This window comes from Zophobas morio, unplaced genomic scaffold (genome assembly GCF_036711695.1).
Source record: "Zophobas morio isolate AGI-343-1 ecotype UQ-CSIRO unplaced genomic scaffold, CSIRO_AGI_Zmor_V1 ptg000041l, whole genome shotgun sequence".
Taxonomy (NCBI): domain Eukaryota; kingdom Metazoa; phylum Arthropoda; class Insecta; order Coleoptera; family Tenebrionidae; genus Zophobas; species Zophobas morio.
This window is the reverse complement of record NW_026972146.1, coordinates 3,931,290-3,953,966: the sequence shown is the minus strand read 5'-3', so window position 1 is coordinate 3,953,966 and position 22,677 is coordinate 3,931,290. Positions and strand designations below refer to the sequence as shown.

The window sequence follows — 22,677 nt, the reverse complement described above, 5'->3', positions numbered from 1 at the left end:
AAAAGATTACTTCAGAAATCGAAAAACTGAAAATTTAAAAACGTCAAAATTTGAAAAATTCAAAAATTGAAAAATCGAAATACGTATTTAGAAATCGTAAAATTGAAGAGGATAAAAATTGAGAAATTGTATCATTGAAACATCGGAAAATTGAAAAATCGAAAAATAAAAAATCGAGAAACCGAAAATTTGAAGAATGGAAAAATTGAAAATGTCCAAAATTGAAATACTGAAAAATTGAAACATCTAAAGTTGAATTGAAAAATCAAAAACCTGAAAAATGGAAAAATTCAAGTATTGAAGAAGTGAAAAATTTAAACTTTGGCAAGTCGAGAAATGGGAAAATAAAACAGATTTTTTGGGAAAGTACAGTTATTTTTATGTTTTAGCAGCATTGTGTTTTATTTTCTATTAATTTTTGCATATTTTATTCTGACCGACTTAGGCTTATGCGCCGACCTTCAGGGAGCGCCGGGGTTGCTCTCAAGCCGGAGACACGGATCTCTCACATATAACACGGCGTTAATCGCGCTGCTACCACCGATCGATTTCTCTAAAGGAGCCATGCACTTGTAATCTCTCATACCTGGAATCAACCCGTCTACTGTTTCAGTAGTACCTAGATAGCAATTCGCTTGCGGAGTCGTATAATACCCCCAATTCATCTCGCTGAACTCTAAGTACGGAAACATTCCCGGAATGGCATTAAAATCGTCCTCTTCACCTCCGACTTCCAGGAGGATTCTCCAGCTATCTATTTCGGAAAGGCGGGTCGCTAAGACGCTACCTGCCGAGCCGGCTCCCGCGATAATGAAATCGTAACTCCCGAAATCTGGAACAAAGGGTTAAATTGTGTCGGGGTGAAGTCGGATTCTTGGTGGTTGTTTCGTGCGAGGTGGCGAACTCAGAGTTGTTTTGGGGTAATTCATAGAGCTGTGCTTGCGCTCCCTGATTAGGGTCGTGGGGGAGGAAGTGACGACGCGGACAAAAAAGAGCATGATGTATAGGAGGAGGAGCACGCTTAATGGAGGAAATATGAGGAGTGACTAACGGAATTACAAGTAGGAAATCAAATTGCGTCGTCTAATCTTGGCGGAGAATGGCTCGATCAATCAATTTTATCAAGTGCAGTGTTTTCTGTCGAAATAAACTTCGACCAATTGTAAATTGTAGTAATTCTGTAATATCTGTATCTGTAATCTTGTTGCAGGTGCCGGCGGAAAAAGTGGAAGACCGAACTGCCCGCCACCAGCGTCATAATAACCTTCCACAACGAAGCCCGTTCCACCCTCCTCAGAACGGTCGTGAGGTGAGTCGGAATTACCTTGCAATTAAATTCCCCCCGTCTCTTTGTTCGCGAAACTTTGCCGAATTAGCAAAACGAAGAAAACGTTTCTCGACGAGTAAGCCTAAACAAAAATCCCCCGTCCGACTGCATTAAAGACGTCGGTGATTAATGCTCCTTTTTGAATACAGGAAGTAAATTTGGTCTTTTGTGTTGGCTTCGTTATCGCGCATCATATTTCATTTCACCAGAAACAAAACAAAAAAACCGTATTAATGCCATAGCCCGGACGATACGGATCTCATTGTTTCTAATATAATCATCAGCAAGTGAAATTACCCGACTTACATACAATTGTTCTCCGGAGCGCATTTTGTTTAATTAACGACGTTGCGTAATGCGTTTCCGCTTTTTCCAGTGTTCTCAACCGGAGCCCGGAACATTTGATCAAGGAGATCATTCTAGTGGACGATTTCAGCGATAATCGTAAGTACAGTTCGCTTTCGAATAACTGTCAAGACTTTGTCAACCATTATTACATATTTATAATTTAATAATTCGTCACGAAGTTTTTCCCGATTGTTGGAAACAATCAAGTATTACGCCGGTTTTTAAATCTGGAAATAAAAATGAGATAAAAAATTATCGACCGATATCTCTCATTTGCAATTTTGCCAAAGTCTTCGAAATTTTAATTTACAAATCAATCTATCCCCATGTTAGTCATCAGTAAAGAGCGAATTTCTAGGTTTAATGCTTTTTGTGAAAAATGTAAGCACTTCAAAACTTTTTTATATCTGTAACTATGATACAATTTGGAGTCATTTGACACATTTTTTTTATGCTTATTTAATGCTTTTTTCGACGAATATGAGTTTTAATGCATATTTTGTTCAAATGCCGGCCTTGTCGGGATGACAAATACTCGTTAGTTAGGCGTATCGTATCGTATGCATTTTACCTGGACTTGACCATTGAAGTACACTTACTCAAGACCCTTTCTGTGAATAGGTTCCGGTCGTTTGGGTAATAAAATTTTATTATAGGATTGGAAAAATACTCCATAGATTTTATGACTTTAAATCCTTACTTCCGTTGATAATGAATTAAAGCTTTTAACCAGATGTTCTTTTTCGGCATTTTGCGGCAAGACCGTTGAAGATTTTCTAGAAAAAAGGATTATTGTACCTAACTATCTACCTTAAAATTTTTCTAATGGAAACTTTTAAGTAAATGAACCGTTTATTTCACAACCATCAGTCTATCGCATCTGTCATGGTACAGTGTTATACGTGGTTCTCCCTTGTTACATGTTGAGTTCTTTTTGGTAATATTACTAATATTTTAAAAGAATGCCGAAAGTAAAATCGACGCCGGATGAGTGGATTTTCCAGAATTAAAATTAGAAAACAACAAAATATTCTGCAGAGCTTGTGTGAAAACCGTAAGCCCACTAATTTTTTTTATCTATTTTCCTTTGTTAATCCTGTATATGTGCGTTGTTTTAGATTCAAAGTGATAAAAAATATAACGTGACCCAACATGTCAGAACGACTCTTCATGTAGAAAGGAAGAAAATGTTTGAAGTTTCTAAAATTAAACAGCAGACCATACATGAATCTGTTGCATCTACTTCCACAAAAGATGAGCAGTTTCAGTTTAATTTCGATTTATGTAAAATGATGATCCAGTCCAATATACCTCTTTTAAAAAATTGGAGATAGGCCCTCTTCAAGAATTCCTTGAAAAACACTGCAATCGACATATTCCGGTTGAAAGTACTCTCCGAAAAAATTATGTAGGCCCAGTGTTTCAGCAAGTTTACAACGAAATTAAACATCGCATTGGAGATAATTATTTACGGTTCGCTGTCGATGAAACAACCGATAGTTGTGGAAGATACGTGGCAAGTTTAATTGTTGGAATATTAAATGAAAATTTCCCTAGTCGAGGGTGTGTAGTAAGTTTGAAAATGTTAGATAAAACAAATGGCAATACGATTACCAGATTTGTAAATGACAGTCTTACGTCACTATTTTTGCCAATAAAATTTTATTGATGATCTCGGCTGCAGCTCGTTATATGTTGAAAGCAGGGAATAATCTAAAAATATTGTACCCCAATTTAATTCACTCTACTTGCATTGTCCACGGTTTAAACAGAGTGGCTGAAGGAATACGTTTGGAGTTTCCTACTGTTAATAAATTAGTGGCAAATGGTAAAAAGATTTTTGTTAAAGCCCCACTAAGAGTGCAACATTTTAAGGAAAAATTTCCAAACATACCATTGCCCCCAGAACCGATTATAACGACGTGGGGAACATGGTTACAGGCCACATTTTATTATGACAAATATATCAAAAAATTTGAGGAAGTAGTTACGGAGTTTAGCGAAGATTCTTCTCGATCGATTAAAAATTGCATAAATATTTTGGAAAACAAAGATTTGCGACAAGATCTAGCTTTTCTAAGAAGCAATTATCAATTCGTATGTGAGGTAATAGAAAAGTTAGAAGAACCCAACATGTTGTTGGTAGATGCCATAAACTTAGTGGAAGAATTTAAACATTTGCTGTGTCTGGTAGCGGATTAATGAGATAGATATCTCTGATACCACACTTCTGATTACTCCGAAAGTTTAGATGTTTATCAAGCCTAGATTTCGCAACTAAACAAATCGCCGTTTTCAACTATAGTTACGGTTTTGAACTAGTGAATGGTTTCCGATGGCCAATAAACGTTTTACAACACTTGTTTTCTGGTATTTTTGTGAATAATAATAAAAGATTTCCAAAGAATCGCGTTGGAACTCATTTGTACAAAGTTCACTATTTAAGATCCAGAACTATAGAATTCATGAAATTTGTGTTTGTTAAAATTTAATTCTAGTATTTTAGAAAGGTCGGCATATACATATTATTTATGAAGGCAAAATTAATACAATTTATACGATTGTAATTACAAATTAAAATGTAGTGAAAGAGATGCATTAGAATACAAAAACTGTGGATGAGAAAAAAATCCCGTGGGACTTATTCAGTGAATTATTATCAGCGCAGACATGGCCATAACTAATTTAAAGGTGCATTGTCCATTTCAGTAGTTATAATTTTGAGTGTTTTTGGGAAAAATATTGAGTCTGGTTGATCAATTAATCATCGAGGAAATAAAATCAAACAAATTTCCCTTTCTTTTCTTTTCTGAACGTGCTAATAGTCGAATTCTTTCGAAATATAAACATAAACAGTCGAAGTTAAGCATGTACCTACTCAGAAATCGAGAATTTCTACATTTTTCCCTTGGGTTGTCTGCTTTAAATATATCGCGGAGGTGTTACTTACGCCACTGGCTTTTCATTATACAAGTTATCACAAGACGGAAAAATCATATTTTATAATTTTTTAAAGAAGCGTAATCTCCGAAACTGCTGGACCGATCGTTGTCAAATTTTGCACATATGTTAGAAATACCATCTAGATGGTTAAATGCTAACCAAAATTTGGCTAATTATCCCTACCAACAAGTTGATGATGTCATCTCCAAAATTTATAGTTAAAAGTTTTTTTAATTTGATAAAATAAGATACTTGTGGTGTGCGAATCCGTGCCGAATTTTCACCCCAGATATCCAGAATTTTTAGAAAACATTTAAAACTGAATAGAATAATTGCAATATAACTTTCTTTACCCCCTTTCTATTTTCTCAGAAGGCATAGCATTTGCCAAAATCAGTCTTATCTTAACAAGTACTAGCCCCGCCCACCCACCCTCTCTTTTCTTAGAGGATATGTGATATGCCAAAGTCAGTCTTATCTTACCAAGTACTAGCCCCACCCACCCACCCCTATTTTCTCAGGGGATATGTCATTTGCCAAAATAAGACTTTTCTTAGCAAGTACTAGCAAGTACTACCCTCTGAGGAAATAAAGGGCGAGGCTAGTACTTCTAACATAAGTCTTGTTTTGGCAAATGACATTTCCTCTGAGAAAATAGGGGGGGGGTGGGCGGGGCTACTACATACTTGGTAAGATAAGATTGATTTTGGCAAATGACATCCTTTAAGAAAAGAGAGGGCGGGTGGGTGGGGCTAGTACTTGATGAGATAAGATTGATTTTGGCAAATGATATGCCCTCTAAGAAAGTAAAGGTTGGGTGGGTGGGGCTATTACTTGGTAAGATAAGACTGATTTTGGCAAATGACATATCCGCTACGAAAAGAGAGGGTGGGTGGAGCTAGTACTTGCTAAGATAAGACTGATTTTGGTAGATGATATATCCTCTAAGAAAAGAGAGGGTGGGTGGGTGGGGCTAATACTTGTCAAGATGAGACTGATTTTGTGCAAATGACATATGCTCTAAGAAAATAAGGGTGGGTGGGCGGGGCTAGTACTTGCTAGATAAGATTGATTTTGGCAGATGACTTATTGTTCTAAGAAAATAAAGGCTGGGTGGGTACTTGCTAAAAATGAAAAAAAAAAAATTTAAAAATCAAAACATTTAAATGGAGAAATCGGAAAATTGTACAACTGTGTAATCGGAAAATCAAAAATTGAAATATCGAAAAATTGAAAAAAAAAACAAATCTTATAAAATCGAATTCGAAATGTTTCGATTTTTTAATTTGCCATTCTTTCAATTTTCGATTTTTCGTCTTTCCATTTTTAGATTTTTTTATTTTTCTGTTCGTCAGTTTTTAGACTGCAATTTTTTTGCATTTTTCGATTATATTTTACTTTCCGATTTTTTTGATTTTTGAATTCTCGATTTTACGTTTTTAATTCTTCGATTTCCGATTTTTCAATTTTCCGGTTTTTTAATTATTCTATTCTCGATTTTTCGATTTTCCATTAATCATAAAATTTTTCGATTTTTCGGTTGTTTTATTTTTCGACCTTCGATTTTTCAACTTTCGATTATTCGATTTTCCATTTTCTGATTTTGCGATTTTTCGATTTTCGTTTTTCCGCTTTTGTGGTTTTTCGATTTTTCTGTTTGTTTCAGTTTTTATGGTTCTGCAATTTGCAGCTTTTAGATTTCAATTTTGTTACTTTCCGATTTTCACTTTTCGATTTTTTGATTTTTTTTCGATCGTTGTTTTTTCGATTTTCATTTTTTCGATTTTTTGATTTTTCAATTTTTAGGCCTTGCAATTTTTTTACTTTTCGCTTTTTCGAGTATTTGTTTCATCGAATTTTCGAGTTTTCGATTTTCGATTTTTCGGTTTTTCCATTTTCCGATTTTCGATTTTTCGATTTTCCATGTTTAGATATTTTTCGATTTTTTTTTATTTTTCGATTGTTCTGTTCGTCAGTTTTGAGACTTTGCAATTTTTACTTTTCCACTTTTCTATTATTTTAGTTTCGGATTATTCGATTTTTTAATTTTTCGATTTTTCGGTTTTTTAATTTGTCGATTCTCGATATTCCGATTTTCGTTTTTCGATTTTCCAATCTTCGATTTTACAATTTTTCGATTTTTCTGTTCGTCAGTTTTTAGGCTTTGCAATTTGTTTACTTTTCGATTTTCCGATTATTTTTTTCCAGTTTTTTGATTTTTGAATTGTCGACTTTTAGAGTTTTCAACATTATGAATTTTCGAATTTTCGGTTTTCCTATTTTTCGATTTTTGATTTTTCCATTTTTCGGTTTTTTGATTTTTCAATTCTCGGTTTTTCAATCTTGCAAATTTTCGATTTTTCAGATTTGTGAATTTCCAGTTTTTCGATCGACCTACGTATTAGATTCATTGAATTTTCGATTTTCAGTTTTTCCATTTTTAGATTTTTGATTTTCCAGTTTTGTATTTTCAGATTTTCTGTTTTTCGCATATCTGATTTATCAAATTTTCGATTTTTCGGCTTTTCGATTTTTCGATATTTGATTTTCGAATTTTCGATTGTTCAGTTTTCCATTTTTCAGCTTTTAGACTTCAATTTTTTTACTTTTCGATTTTCCAAATTTTCGAGTTTCAATTTTCAAATTTTTGATTTTTCGATTTTCTTTTTAAATCTTTGAATTCTTCGGTTTTGATTTTTCGAACTTTTGATTTTTAATTTTTCCATTCTTCGGTTTTTAGACTTCAATTTTCTTTCTTTTAAATTTTTCGATATTCTATTTTCCGCTTTTCAGAATTTTCGATTTTCAGTTTTCAGACTTTCGATCATTAGAATTTTGGATTTTTCAGTTTTATGATTTTTCGATTTTTACAAAATTTGAGTGGTCGAATTTTCGTTTTTCCGCTTTTGTGGTTTTTCGATTTTTCTGTTTGTTTCAGTTTTTATGGTTCTGCAATTTGTTTTATTTTTCCATTTTTCAATTATTTTACTTTCCGATAGTTTGATTTTTGAATTTTCAGCTTTTCCATTTTTCGATTTGGGATTTTTCAATTTTTCGGTTTTTTAATTTTTCGTATTTCGATTTTCGATTTTTCAGATTTGTGGATTTGTGTCCGTTTTTTCGATTTTTAGAATATTGATTAATCGAATTTTCGATTTTTGAGCATTTTGATTTTTCGATAATCATTTTTACGATTTTTTTTTTGGTTTTGAGAATTTCCAGTTTTTCGATCGACCTAGGTATTAGATTCATTGAATTTTCGATTTTCGGTTTTTCCATTTTTAAATTTTTGATTTTCCAGTTTTGTATTTTCAGATTTTCTGTTTATCGCATATCTGATTTATCAAATTTTCGATTATTCGGCTTTTCGAATTTTCGATATTTGATTTTCGAATTTTCGATATTTGATTTTCGAATTTTCGATTGTTCAGTTTTCCATTTTTCAGCTTTTAGACTTCAATTTTTTTACTTTTCGATTTTCCAAATTTTCGAGTTTCAATTTTCAGATTTTTGATTTTTCGATTTTCTTTTTAAATCTTTGAATTCTTCGGTTTTGATTTTTCGAATTTTTGATTTTTAATTTTTCCATTCTTCGGTTTTTAGACTTCAATTTTCTTTCTTTTAAATTTTTCGATATTCTATTTTCCGCTTTTCAGAATTTTAGATTTTCAGTTTTCAGACTTTCGATCATTAGAATTTTGGATTTTTCAGTTTTATGATTTTTCGATTTTTAGAAAATTTGAGTAGTCGAATTTTCGATTTTTCAATTCATCGATTTTTCTATGTTCAATTTTTCAATTTAAATTTTGCAATTTTCAATTTGTCCATTGTCGATTTTTAGAATTTTCGGTTTTTCAGTTTTCTATTCTCAACTGTTAGACTTCAATTTTGTTACTTCCCGATTTTTTGATTTTCGATTTTCCAATTTTCAGAATTTCCAAGTTTCTTTATTCAGATTTTCGATTTTCCACTTTTTCGATTTTTGTTTTTCCAAATTTTTGTTTTTCCAAATTTTTGACTTTTCGATTTTTTGGTTTTCCCGTTTTTCAATTTTCGATTTTTCGATTTTTGAGGTTTGTGAATTTCCACTTTTCGATCGACCTAGGTATTTGATCATTGAATTTTCGATTTTTTGATTAGCCATTTTTAGATTTTCGATTTTTACGATTTGTATTTTTCGATTTTCTGTTTTTTGCATTAGTGAATTTCAGTTTTTCCGGTTTTTGATTTTGCGCATATTTGATTAATCAAATTTTCGAAAAAGTTACCATGCTTACAAAAACTTCAAAACATCTACAATATTTCAAAGTATTCAGTTTTGCTATTCTTGATTTCTTCAATAAAATAAATTGAATCAGTCATTAACTTTTTTGAGACACCCTGTATAACCAAATCTAAAAAATATTAATGCAGTGATAAATCACAAGTATAAAACTCATCATATTTTATACATTTAAGATAGGATTTATTCTGCAAAATTTTGAGGTGACGTCATAAATTTTTTAGAGGGGATAAGCAAATATATTTTAATTAAAAATGTATCATGTTTATCATGATTTTAAAACATCTGCAAGATTTCAAAGTATTCGATTTTGCAAATTCAAAATTAAATTGCAAAATATTGTTTTATAATAGGCTCAAAACATTTGCGTGCGATTGTACTACATTCAAGGATCTAGGTATCACCTTTGATAGCAAACTGACCTTTAATGCTCAAATTGAAATATTGTGTTTACAGTGTTATAAATTATTGGGTTTTCTTTTTAGAAATACTAGGGATTTTGACAATAGGGTGCTTGTTAGATTTTTTAATGCTTTCATTCGAAGCAAATTAGAATATTGTTCTTGTGTCTGGAATCCGTATTATGATAAATATATACATATGATTGAAGCTGTACAACGTAAATTCTTAAAAACCCTGTATTATAGAAAACATAAAACTTTTCTGGAACATGGATATGCTTATCAAAATCTGTTTGATGAATTTTTATACCAGTCACTGCATGATCGTAAGATATTGTCTGAGGTTATTTTTCTCATTAAACTTATACAAGGTAAAATTTCTGATGGGTACTTACTGGAATTTGTAAATTTCTTATTTACCTACGGCCTCGACGCGCCATTATGCACAACCACCGATTATTTCTATGTGTAGAAAAACTGATCAGTTTTGCGCTGAAATTGATATTTTTACAGTTAGTTTAGATAGATTAAAAAAATATATTATTTCCAGGTTTTAGTTTAGGGATTTTTGTTTTCATTTTTTTTTTTATGAGTTGTAATAATAACTGTTGGATAATAAAGGATTATTTATTTATTTATTTATTTATTTATTTATTTATTTATTTCGATACACGGGACCTGAGAATAATATTTTTTAATTTCGCAGCTGAGGACGGGGAGGAGTTGGCCAAGATCCAAAAAGTCCGGGTGCTCCGCAATGATAAACGTGAAGGATTGATGAGATCGAGGGTGCGAGGGGCCGATGCGGCGACGGCTTCTGTACTCACGTTTTTGGACAGTCATTGCGAGTGTAATGTCAACTGGCTGGAGCCGCTACTGGAAAGGGTTGCAGAGGTCAGTATAATATAGGGCGGAATTGCTGACGTCTGTACCAGCTAAAACTTTTGTCATTACCTAGGAGCTATGTTACATGAGAGAGGTTATTAAGTCGGAATGGAAAGTTAGGGTCAAACTCGAAATTGGACGACGTCAGACCGCTGTAATTTTTCCTTTCATTTTGTTAATGAAGAATGACCAATTGCAAAATGTTACCAATAAAAATTTGCTTATGATTTTTGTCCGCATCCTGGCAAATTTATCAAATTACGGCCCATGCATCTCGTCCAATTTTCCAGTGTTTGCGCCCCGTATTTATCTCAAACAAATCCCCACATTCTCGTTTGACATATTGGCCTCCGGTTTTGATCTTGGTGTAGGTAATTCAATAACTTCCAGGACCCTGAAAGACCCTGATAAATAATTCATTCGAGAGCGTCCTTCGGGGGACGCAAACGAAAACGTTTAATTAACAAAGCAAATTCACCGAAAATTTCCGAATCTAAAGCGTTCCGCAGCAGTTCACAAAGGAAGATCGAGTTTTTAATTAACGGTTTGTTCCAGGATCCGACTCGCGTAGTTTGCCCGGTTATAGACGTAATCAGCATGGATACGTTCCAATACATCGGGGCTTCCGCCGATTTGAGAGGCGGCTTCGACTGGAATCTGGTTTTCAAATGGGAGTATCTGGGATACGCGGAGAGGGAGAGCAGGCAGAGGGACCCCACGCAGGTAGACAATTGAGGGAGTAATTAAAATGCCATTGCGGTGGTTAATATTTCAGGCGATACGGACCCCTATGATAGCGGGAGGGTTGTTCGTCATCAACAGGGCGTACTTCGAAAAGCTGGGCAAATACGATATGAAAATGGACGTTTGGGGCGGCGAGAATTTGGAGATATCGTTCCGAGTGTGGCAGTGCGGGGGCAGTCTGGAGATAATCCCTTGCAGTCGGGTAAATATTGAATTAATAAGCGCGATTTCAATTGATAGATTATGTCTAAATCAATATTTTTTAAAATAAGTTTTTAGACGAGGTGAGAGCATGTTTCGCTTCAACTTTTATATCAATGCGAAGACAACATTGAGCTCTATGGGGAAGAACCGGTCATTTTTGTTCAAAATTTATATTTATCAAAATATTTGCTTTTTAAAAAAATATTGAGTAATGAAAATAACGTGAAACTAAGCGACCCTATTTACAAAGGATCCGTTTCAATCAATGGTTCAGTTTGACACATTTCACTATTTATTCCTGCGAATGCAAATAAAATTTCTAAATTTACAATTTTTTTTTAGAATTTGTCTGATGGGTTGACTTATTTTATAACGAGAATCTACTATCTTCGGAAGTAAGGCATATAAATAAAATTTATAAATTGAAATATAGATTTTGCCAAAATCAATCTTATTTTGGCAAATGATACCTTTATAAACCATGAGGCCTGGAATTCTAGATGCTCCTTTTTTGCTTTAAATAAAGAGCCAGAACTTTTTGGATTCAACCTGGAACGAAGACGTTTAAATGAGTCATAAGTTTGTGAAGGTCCAGCCTTTTTGTATTTTGTAAATGCACAATTTTTTAACTGAATAGAATGAATAACGTCACTACTATTATCTCCAAATTTTGATCATTGTCTCAAAATTTTAAACTGATAAGCTCGAAATTTTGAATTAAGTAATTAAAATGGAAATTCAACGATTTTTTCCACAGTTTTCAATTCAAAATTTACGATTTGGAGATTTTTCATTTTACTTCCCGAGCGTAAGCAAAGGAAGTATTGTAATCGAGTCCGTCGGCCGACTCTCTACTTTTACGTTTTCTCGATCTTTCATGACCCCTAGAAGACGAAGAAATAGGTCTCCCATTTCCGTCTGTCTGTCCGTCTGTCCGTCTGTCCGTCTGTCCGTCTGTCCGTCCGTCTGTCCGTCTGTCCGTCTGTCCGTCCGTCTGTCTGTCCGTCTGTTGTCCCGGATTTTTATTAGACAGATAATCTCCGAAAGTACTCGACCGATTGTTGTGAAATTTTGTACTTATATTAAGAATATCATGTAGATGGTAAAACGCTAACCAAAATTTGTCTAATCATCCCCACCACTAATGCGATGACGTCACTTCAAAATTGTACATAGTAAATGGGTTTTCAATTGTATAAAATAACATAGTCCTACACATGTAGTTTACAACTCCGAATCGACTTTTCACCCGAAACGTCCAGATTTTTGGAAAAAAAATCAAAATTATAAAACAACATTTTGAAATTTAATTTTTAATCTGCTAACCAGAATGCTTTGAAATGTTGCAGATGTTTTAAGGCTATAAAGAGCATCATAAATCTTTAGTCAAAAAATATTTGCTTATCCCCTCCAAAAACTTGATGACGTCAGCTCAAAAGTTTGTGGAATAAATCATATCTAAAATGTACAAAATATGATGAGTCTGTACTTGTGATCTATCACTCCATTCATATTTTTTGGATTTGCATATACAGGGTGACTCAAAAAAATTAATGAATGCGTAAATTTATTTTACTGATTTACTCAGAAACTACAAAACCGAATGCTTTGAAATCTTGCAGATGTTTTAAGGTTCTAAAAAGCATAATAAATGTTTAGTCAAAATATATTTGCTTATCCCCTCCAAAAAATTGATGACGTCAGCTCGAAAGTTTGCCGAATAAATCCTATCTAAACTGTAAAAATATGATGAGTCTGTACTTGTAATTTATCACTCCATTCATATTTTTTGGATTTGCATATACAGGGTGACTCAAAAAAATTAATGAATGCGTAAATATATTTTATTGATTTAATCAGGAACTACAAAACCGAATGCTCTGAAATCTTGCAGATGTTTTAAGGTCATAAAGAGCATAATAAATGTCTAGTCAAAATATATTTGCTTATCCCCTCCAAAAACTTGATGACGTCAGCTCGAAAGTTTGCCGAATAAATCATATCTAAAATATACAAAATATGATGAGTCTGTACTTGTCATTTATCACTCCATTTATATTTTTTGGATTTGCATATACAGAGTGACTCAAAAAAATTAATGAATGCGTAAATTTATTTTACTGATTTACTCAGAAACTACAAAACCGAATGCTTTGAAATATTGCAGATGTTTTAAGGTTCTAAAGAGCATAATAAATGTTTAGTCAAAATATATTTGCTTATCCCCTCCAAAAAATTGATGACGTCAGCTCGAAAGTTTGCCGAATAAATCCTATCTAAACTGTAAAAATATGATGAGTCTGTACTTGTAATTTATCACTCCATTCATATTTTTTGGATTTGCATATACAGGGTGACTCAAAAAAATTAATGAATGCGTAAATATATTTTATTGATTTAATCAGGAACTACAAAACCGAATGCTCTGAAATCTTGCAGATGTTTTAAGGTCATAAAGAGCATAATAAATGTCTAGTCAAAATATATTTGCTTATCCCCTCCAAAAACTTGATGACGTCAGCTCGAAAGTTTGCCGAATAAATCATATCTAAAATGTACAAAATATGATGAGTCTGTACTTGTCATTTATCACTCCATTTATATTTTTTGGATTTGCATATACAGAGTGACTCAAAAAAATTAATGAATGCGTAAATATATTTTATTGATTTAATCAGGAACTACAAAACCGAATTCTTTGAAATCCACTGCGAAAAAAAAAACATAATAGGCATGCAGTCGTCACGTTTCCGACAGCGAGGGAAGTACTGTCTAAACTCTTTAGACCAATTTTTTATTTTTTAATTTTCACCAAACTACCTCCAACTGAATACTCGAGAAATCAAAAATCTAGAATTGTAAAAAATTGAACAATTAAAATATCGAAAAGTTGAAAAATTGAAAAATCTAAAATTTAAAAAACCAAAAACTGAAAATCGGAAAATCCAGAAGCCGAAAAATCGTAAGTTTAAAAAATCGAAAAATTCAAAAATCAGAAATCTGAGAAATCGAAAAATTGAAACATCAAAAACCTGAAAAATGGAAAAATTGAAGAATTGAAGAAGTGAAAAATCGAAACTTTGGGAAGAAATGGAAAAATAAAAAAAAAATATTATTCCAAAAATCGGAAAACTGAAAATTTTAAAATGCCAAAATTTGAAAAATTCAAAAATAGAAAAATCGAAATATGTATTTAGAAATCGTAAAATTGAAGAGGATAAAAATTGAGAAATTGTATCACTGAAACATCGGAAAATTAAAAAATCGAAAAATAAAAAATCGAGAAACCGAAAATTTGAAGAATGGAAAAATTGAAAATGTCCAAAATTGAAATACTGAAAAATTGAAACATCAAAAGTTGAATTGAAAAATCAAAAACCTGAAAACTGGAAAATTCAAGTATTGAAGAAGTGAAAAATTGAAACTTTGGAAAGTCGAGAAATGGGGAAATAAAAGAGATTTTTTGGGAATGTACAGTTATTTTTATGTTTTAGCAGCATTGCGTTTTATTTTCTATTAATTTTTGCATATTTTCAGTCACAATTTTGGTAGTTATTTTTTGCTTTAACTTTTAGCAATAATAAATAATCCAAACATGAAAAAAACAAAAAAATAAAAAATGGAAAATCTAAAATTTAAAAATCGAGAAATTGAAAAATCGGATCATTGAAAAATCGAAACATCGAAAAATTGGAAAATCAAAAAGTTAAAAAAAAGATGGAAAATCGAAAATTTTAAAAATCCCGAAAATTGAAATATTGAAATATAGAGGAACTGAAAACTCGAGAAATCAAAAATCTAGAATTTTAAAAAATTGAAAAATTAAAATATGGGAAAGTTGAAAAATTGAGAAATCGAAATATCAAACAGCCGAAAAATTGAAAAATCCAAAGTTTAAAAAACGAAAAACTGGAAATCGGGAAATCCAGAAGTCGAAAAATTAAAAGTTTAAAAAATCGAAAAATTGAAAAATCAAAAATCTGAGGAATTGAAGAAGCGAAAAATCGAAACTTTGGGAAAAAATGGGAAAATAAAAAAAAAGATTACTTCAGAAATCGGAAAACTGAAAATTTAAAAACGTCAAAATTTGAAAAATTCGAAAATTGAAAAATCGAAATACGTATTTAGAAATCGTAAAATTGAAAAGGATAAAAACTGAGAAATTGTATCGTTGAAACATCGGAAAATTCAAAAATCGAAAAATAAAAAATCGAGAAACCGAAAATTTGAAGAATCTACAAAAAAATGTATAATTTTACATAGATTTGTACTGTTCAAAGGACGATTCTGGAAAAACCATTGGAGTTATCGAAGAAACGAAAGCGGAAATGACTTCTGCGGCCTGAAATCTACAAGAAAATGTATACTTTGAAATTTCGAAAATTTCGTTGAAAATTGGTGGAAAATTGGTAGTATTTTACATAGATCGAAAAGTTAAAAAAAAAGATGGAAAATCGAAAATTTTAAAAAACTCGAAAATTGAAATATAGAGGAACTGAAATCTCGAGAAATCAAAAATCTAGAATTTTAAAAAATTGAAAAAATTAAAATATCAAAAAGTTGAAAAATTGAGAAATCGAAATATAAAACAGCCGAAAAATTGAAAAACCCAAAGTTTAAAAAATGAAAAACTGAAAATCGGGAAATCCAGAAGTCGAAAACTCGTAAGTTTAAGAAATCGAAAAATTGAAAAATCAAAAATCTGAGAAATCGAAAAATTGAAACATCAAAAACCTGAAAAAGAATTGAAGAAGTGAAAAATCGAAACTGGGAAGAAATTGGAAAATAAAAAAAAAGATTACTTCAGAAATCGGAAAACTGAAAATTTAAAAACGCCAAAATTTGAAAAATTCAAAAACTGTAAAATCGAAATACGTATTTAGAAATCGTAAAATTGAAGAGGATAAAAATTGAGAAATTGTATCATTGAAACATCGGAGAATTGAAAAATCAGAAAATAACAAAATGGAAAAACCGAAAATTTGAAGAATGGAAAAATTGAAAATGTCCAAAATTGAAATACTGAAAAATGGAAACATCTAAAATTGAATTGAAAAATCAAAAACCTGAAAAATGGAAAAATTCAAGTATTGAAGAAGTGAAAAAATGGAAACTTTGGGAAGTCGAGAAATGGGAAAATAAAACAGATTTTTTGGGAAAGTATAGTTATTTTTATGTTTTAGAAGCATTGTGTTTTATTTTATATTAATTTTTGCATATTTTTAGTCACAATTTTGGTACTTATTTTTTACTTTAACTTTTAGCAATAGTAAATACTCCAAACATTAAAAAAACAAAAAAATAAAAATTGGAAAATCTAAAATTTAAAAATCGGATCATTGAAAAATCGAAACATCGAAAAATTGGAAACTCGAAAAGTTAAAAAAATATGGAAAATCGTAAATTTTAAAAATACCGAAAATTGAAATATTGAAATATAGAGAAACTGAAAACTCGATAACTCAAAAATCTAGAATTTTAAAAAATTGAAAAATTAAAATATCAAAAAGTTGAAAAATTGAGAAATCGAAATATAAAACAGCCGAAAAATTGAAAAATCCAAAGTTTAAAAAACGAAAAACTGAAAATCTGGAAATCCAGAAGTCGAAAAATCGTAAGTTTAAAAAATCAAAAAATTGACAATTCAAAAATCTCAGAAATCGAAAAATTGAAATATTAAAAACGTGAAAAATCGAAAAATTGAAGAATTTAACAAGTGAAAAATCGAAACTTTGGGAAGAAATGGGAAAATAAAAAAAGATTACTTCAGAAATCGAAAAACTGAAAATTTAACAACGTCAAAATTTGAAAAATTCAAAAATTCAAAAATTGAAATATTTAGAAATCGTAAAATAATTGAGGGTAAAAATTGAGAAATTGTATCATTGAAACATCGGAAAATTGAAAAATCGAAAAATAACAAAATGGAGTAACCGAAAATTTAAAGAATGGAAAAAATGAAAATGTCCAAAATTGAAATATTGAAAAGTTGATTCTTTTAAAGTGAATAATATCAATAATGTATTTATAAACCACAAGTTCAGGACTATGCTACTTTTTAACATTTAAATAACATTTGCTTCCGATAACTATAAATTGGAAAATGTTGATTTTTTTCCAAAAATCTTGACATCTGAGGTAAAAACTCAACACGGATTCATAAACGGAGGATATAAAATTTAAATTACATCCACTTCTGTCAAATTTGGACATATTCTCTAGGAAAATAAGGGTGGGTGGGCGGGTATAGTACTTGTCAAGATAAGACTGATTTTGGCAGATGACCCACTCTTCTAAGAAAGTAAAGGGTGGGTGGGCGGGGCTAGTACTTGTCAAGATGAGACTGATTTTGGCAGATGACTTATTCTTCTAAGAAAATAAAGCATGGGTGGGTGGGATCAGCACTTGCTAAAAACAAAAAATTAAAAATCAAAAAATGACAAATTGAAAAATCGGATAAATGAGAAATCGGAAAATTGTACAACTGTATAATCGGAAAATCAAAAACTGAAATATCGAAAAATTGAAAAAAAAACAAATCTTATACATCGAATTCGAAATTCCAGTTTTAAATTTTTTCAGTTTTTAGATTTTTCAACTTTTGAATATTTCATTTGATAATTTGTTTGACAATTTTGCAGTTTTTAATTCCAATCTTTTGATTTTTCAAGTTTTAACTTCACAATTTTTGAATCTTTTGATTTTTAATTTTTCAAGTTCTCAAGTCAAAATTTTTCCTTTTCACGACTTGTCATTTTTCGATTTTTTAACTAAAAGAAAAAATTTATTCGAACCGAAATCTTGAAAAATTGAAAATTAGGAACAAAATTTTCAGATGTTTTAAAGTTTCGGTAAACATGGCAAATCGCTGATGAAAATTGCTTTTTACTTCCTTCCAAAAACTCGGTGACAAAAAATCAAAAATCGAAAATAAAAAAAATAAACATCTATTTTCTCGATATTTTTACAAATCAAATAATTGAGAATTCGGAAAATGCCAAAATTGTAAAATTAAAAAATCGAAAGTTTTTTTCAGTTGTCCAGAGAAATCAAAAATCGAAAGACAGATCAAAAAATTGAAAATTTAAAAAGCGAGAAATTGAAGAATTCGAAAGTTGAAAAATCGAAAAACTGAAGAATCTAGTAGGACGCACTACGATAAGACTGATTTTGGCAAATGATCTACTCTCTTAAGAAAACAAAGGGCGGGTGGGTGGAGCTAGTATTTGCCAAAATAAGACTCATTTTGGCCAATGACCTACTCTTCTAAGAAAATAAAGAATATGTCATCTGCCAAAATCAGTCTTATCTTCGCAAGTATGAGATTGATTTTTGCAAATGACATATCCTCTAAGAAAACAAGGGTGGGTGGGCGGGGCTAGTATTTTTTTAAAATAAGACTGATTTTGGCAAATGACCCGCTCTTCAAAGAAAATAAAGGGTGGGTGGGAGGGGCGTGTATATTTATTTATTTGACAAGTACTAGCAAATTTCGACCCATTTTCGACGATTTTCGAAATTTAACTAAATACTTTTTCTTGTAGATTTCGAGTACAGGGGTGACTTGCGGCCTCATTTCTTCGATAACTTTAACCTTTTTTCCAGAACTAGATAATTAATTCAGTGCATTGAGATATCACAATTTTTAAAAATTTCAAAAAATTACCCATAGAAAGAAGATCTTGCGTCATTTTTGCAAGTAGGTGCATGTTTTCGAGTTCAGTTCGGATTGCAGAGTTTTTGTTCAGATTAAAGAGATATCGACTTCAACTAGCCTCTGTTCGGATTACTGGATGTTCGGATAATCGTGTGTTCGGATTATAGAGGTTATACTGTATTTAGAAATCGTAAAATTGAAGAGGATAAAAATTGAGAAATTGTATCAAATTTGTGAAGGCAATTATCGATTTTACAACTATGCTTCGCCTCTCGGTCTGATAACGAATGAAAACTTCATCAAAATTAAGATCGAGGCGGCTATGGGTGGGGCTTAATCTTTGTTTTTTTTTTTTTTTTCTTAATATACATCGAATTCTTTGAAGAACACGATATTCAAAAACATTTTTTAATTTCTTGTGGAAAAATAACGATGTTGCAGTTAACCTCCGCCCTCTTGACTCACGACGAATAAAAAAAATCATCACAATTGAGACAGGGTGGGTGGGCGGGGCTTATCTCTTAGCTTTCTTTTTACTAAATACATTTAGTTTCCTTTGTATAACACGATTACTTAAGAACATGTTCCACATGGTAGAAAAATAAAGATTTTGCAATTAAGCTCAGCCCCCGGTTTACGACGAAAAAAAATGTATTACTATTGAGATAGGGTACGTAGTCATCTTTTCACAACAAGAAACTTAAATCATGTTTGAAACAGTAAATTTGTGAAGGGATTATCGATTTTGCAAATATGGTCCGCCTCTGGGTGGGGCTTATTCTTTGGCTGTATTTTTTTTCTTAATATCGTATTTGAGGAACACGAATTCAAAAACATTTTTTAATTTCGTGTAGAGGAATAAGGATTTTGCAGTTAACCTCCGCCCTCTTGACTCACGACGAATAAAAAAAATCATCACAATTGAGACAGGGTGGGTGGGCGGGGCTTATCTCTTAGCTTTCTTTTTACTAAATACATTTAGTTTCCTTTGTATAACACGATTACTTAAGAACATGTTCCACATGGTAGAAAAATAAAGATTTTGCAATTAAGCTCAGCCCCCGGTTTACGACGAAAAAAAATGTATTACTATTGAGATAGGGTACGTAGTCATCTTTTCACAACAAGAAACTTAAATCATGTTTGAAACAGTAAATTTGTGAAGGGAATTATCGATTTTGCAAATATGGTCCGCCTCTGGGTGGGGCTTATTCTTTGGCTGTATTTTTTTTCTTAATATACATCGTATTTGAGGAACACGAATTCAAAAACATTTTTTAATTTCGTGTAGAGGAATAAGGATTTTGCAGTTAACCTCCGCCCTCTTGGCTCACGACGAATAAAAAGAATCGTCACAATTGAGACAGGGTGGGTGGGCGGGGCTACATTTTGCCTTTTGATTCTTAATATACATAGTCATCTTTTCAAGACAAGGGACTTAAAACACGGTTAAAATGGTACATTACATTACAATTTGGTACTTTGTGTTGCATAGTTACAAAAATGTCGTTTTTCCGCCCCAGGTCGGCCACGTCTTCAGGAAACGCCACCCCTACACCTTCCCCGGAGGCAGCGGCAACGTGTTCGCACGTAACACTCGTCGCGCCGCCGAGGTCTGGATGGACGACTACAAACACTTCTACTACGCTTCCGTCCCCCTCGCCAAGAACGTTCCATTCGGAGAGTGAGTGCCATAATGCCAAAGCAAACCATCCCTGATCGAATTTTTGCAGTATCTCGGAGCGTCTGGATCTGCGCAACAAATTGCAGTGCAAACCCTTCAAGTGGTACCTCCAGAACGTGTATCCCGAGCTGTCCATCCCGCAGGCCACGTCGTCGCACGTGGGCGAGCTGCGCCAGGGTATGTACTGCATGGACACCATGGGCCACTTGATCGACGGCAGCGTGGCCCTGTACCAGTGCCACCACACCGGGGGCAACCAGGAGTGGGGTTTGACCAGCGGCGGCTTGATCAAGCACCACGACCTGTGTCTGACGCTGCTGGATTACATGAAGGGGGCGCCGGTGGTCATGCGGATTTGCGACGGCTCGGACAGCCAGAAGTGGCACCTGATCGAGCCCGGAGGTCTGCTGAGGCACTCTAGGTTTCCTCTATGTTTAGATTCTAGGTATACGGATGTTAAGGGTATTACGGCCGAACGATGCAATAGTAATTTAGAGACGCAGAGGTGGAAGCTTACCAGTACTTCGTAATTGTTGGCGATGAAGTTGATGCCCGATTCTCTAGTCAATTCCGGAAGGGTCCGATGGGAGATTTTTGTTCTGCTCGATTTCAATCAAAATCTCTAACAAAAGACATAACTAGGCTATCCTTGTGATTTAACCGTAAATGTTGTAGATATTTTATACAAAGTACTCAAGTTGTTGACGATGAAATGGTACGTTCCACGCTTCCCTCTCGGTTCTGGTTATTGGTGTAGTTCTGTTGGTTTTTAATACTCATTACGATTAAGGCCAGTGTTGATCGTTACACTTGATTAACCTGAATATTCTACTTTTTATTTATATTGTTAACGGCCGCTTAATACGGAAAGTGTGAATAGAGCATTTTTTGGTATTAACCGAGCATGAGTGGTTGTGATATTTTAGACAAATTAGTCACGTTAATGCTAATTGCTTTCAAATTTAAGTTCCAAAACGGGTATATCTTCAACCCTGCACTCTTTGTTCAGTGTGTTTTGTCCTTGCTTTACCTATTTTACCACATAAGATTGATTACAGTATTCAATAACCTACATTTGGTTTGCAAACTTAGTAGACAATAATTAGTACTCTATGAAAGACTTTTTGATATACTTAGGTACCGCTTTTGTTTTTACTTTTCTTTTTGTACTTATTTCTACTGTAAATATTTTTAGTTAAATTGTACTTATAAAGATAGGCACGGAATACTATTATTGTAAATATTCATAGCGAATTTATGTAAAAATTTTGTATTATCTTAAATTAAGGGAAATAAAAAATTCAACTTGCTCGTTTTTTTTTTCTCTATTTCTTTTCAGACCATTTTGAGAGACGATATTCTGACAAGGAATAATTTTAAGATGACAAGAGTAACGAGAAAACTCAAAATGACTAATTTTATGTTTTCTCGACGTCTCTCGATTTTATATCACAATTTTTGGTTTCCTCAGTATTTAATTTTTGTCATTTTCAATTTTTCAAATACTTGCTCGATTTTTATTTTTCATTTTCCCGTTTTTTTTAATTTCTATTTTCTCGATTTTATGTCACAAATTTTCATTTTTTCAATTCCTTTATTTCTTGTTTCTTTGGATTTTTCAATTTTTCGAATTTTTCAATTTTTAAATTTTTCACTTCGCAGTTTTTAGATTTCCAGTTTTCCGATTTTCCAATTTCTTTAATTTTCAATATTTCTATTTCATAATACATATTTCTTTTTTTTATTTTTCACTTTTTCGATTCTTAAGATTTGTCAAGTTTTCATTTTGTAATTTTTCGTTTCTTATTTTTGATTTTTCAATTTTACAATTTCTCGACTTCAAAAATTTTCAATTTTCAATTTTTCAGTTTCCCAATTTTTAATTTTTCGCTTTTCCAATTTTTTTGTTTCCGATTTTTATTTTGCGTTTTCCTAATTTTTTATTTTTCATTTTCTCGATTTTATATCACAATTTTTTGTTTTTTCATTTCCTTAATTTTTGTTGTTTCTTTCGATTTTCCAATTTTTCGTTCATTCAATTTTTCTAATTTTCAGGCCAATCGTCGATTTTACAATTTTTAAATTTTTCAGTTTGAAGTTTTTGGGTTTCCACCCCTTTTTTACTGTTTGGATTTTCAATTTTTCGTTAAACTTTAGATTTTTCAAATTTTCGACAGTTTTATACTTCGATTTCTAAATTTT

At 32.1% G+C, this 22,677-nt stretch overlaps 1 protein-coding gene across 2 annotated transcripts in view; it reads left to right on the top strand.

The window, feature by feature from the left end:
• The window catches only part of LOC135141003 (polypeptide N-acetylgalactosaminyltransferase 2), a 110,259-nt gene extending 88,518 nt beyond the window's left edge, over window positions 1-21,741 (top strand). For both annotated transcript variants that reach the window (XM_064071782.1, XM_064071784.1), the window contains exons 3-9: window positions 1,211-1,309; window positions 1,704-1,771; window positions 10,008-10,195; window positions 10,742-10,909; window positions 10,962-11,132; window positions 20,315-20,475; window positions 20,525-21,741. In XM_064071782.1, the coding sequence (XP_063927852.1) occupies window positions 1,211-1,309; window positions 1,704-1,771; window positions 10,008-10,195; window positions 10,742-10,909; window positions 10,962-11,132; window positions 20,315-20,475; window positions 20,525-21,005 (1,336 nt within the window). In that variant the 3' untranslated portion in view covers window positions 21,006-21,741. The remainder of the gene's footprint in view (window positions 1-1,210; window positions 1,310-1,703; window positions 1,772-10,007; window positions 10,196-10,741; window positions 10,910-10,961; window positions 11,133-20,314; window positions 20,476-20,524) is intronic.
• Window positions 21,742-22,677: the final 936 nt, after the last annotated feature.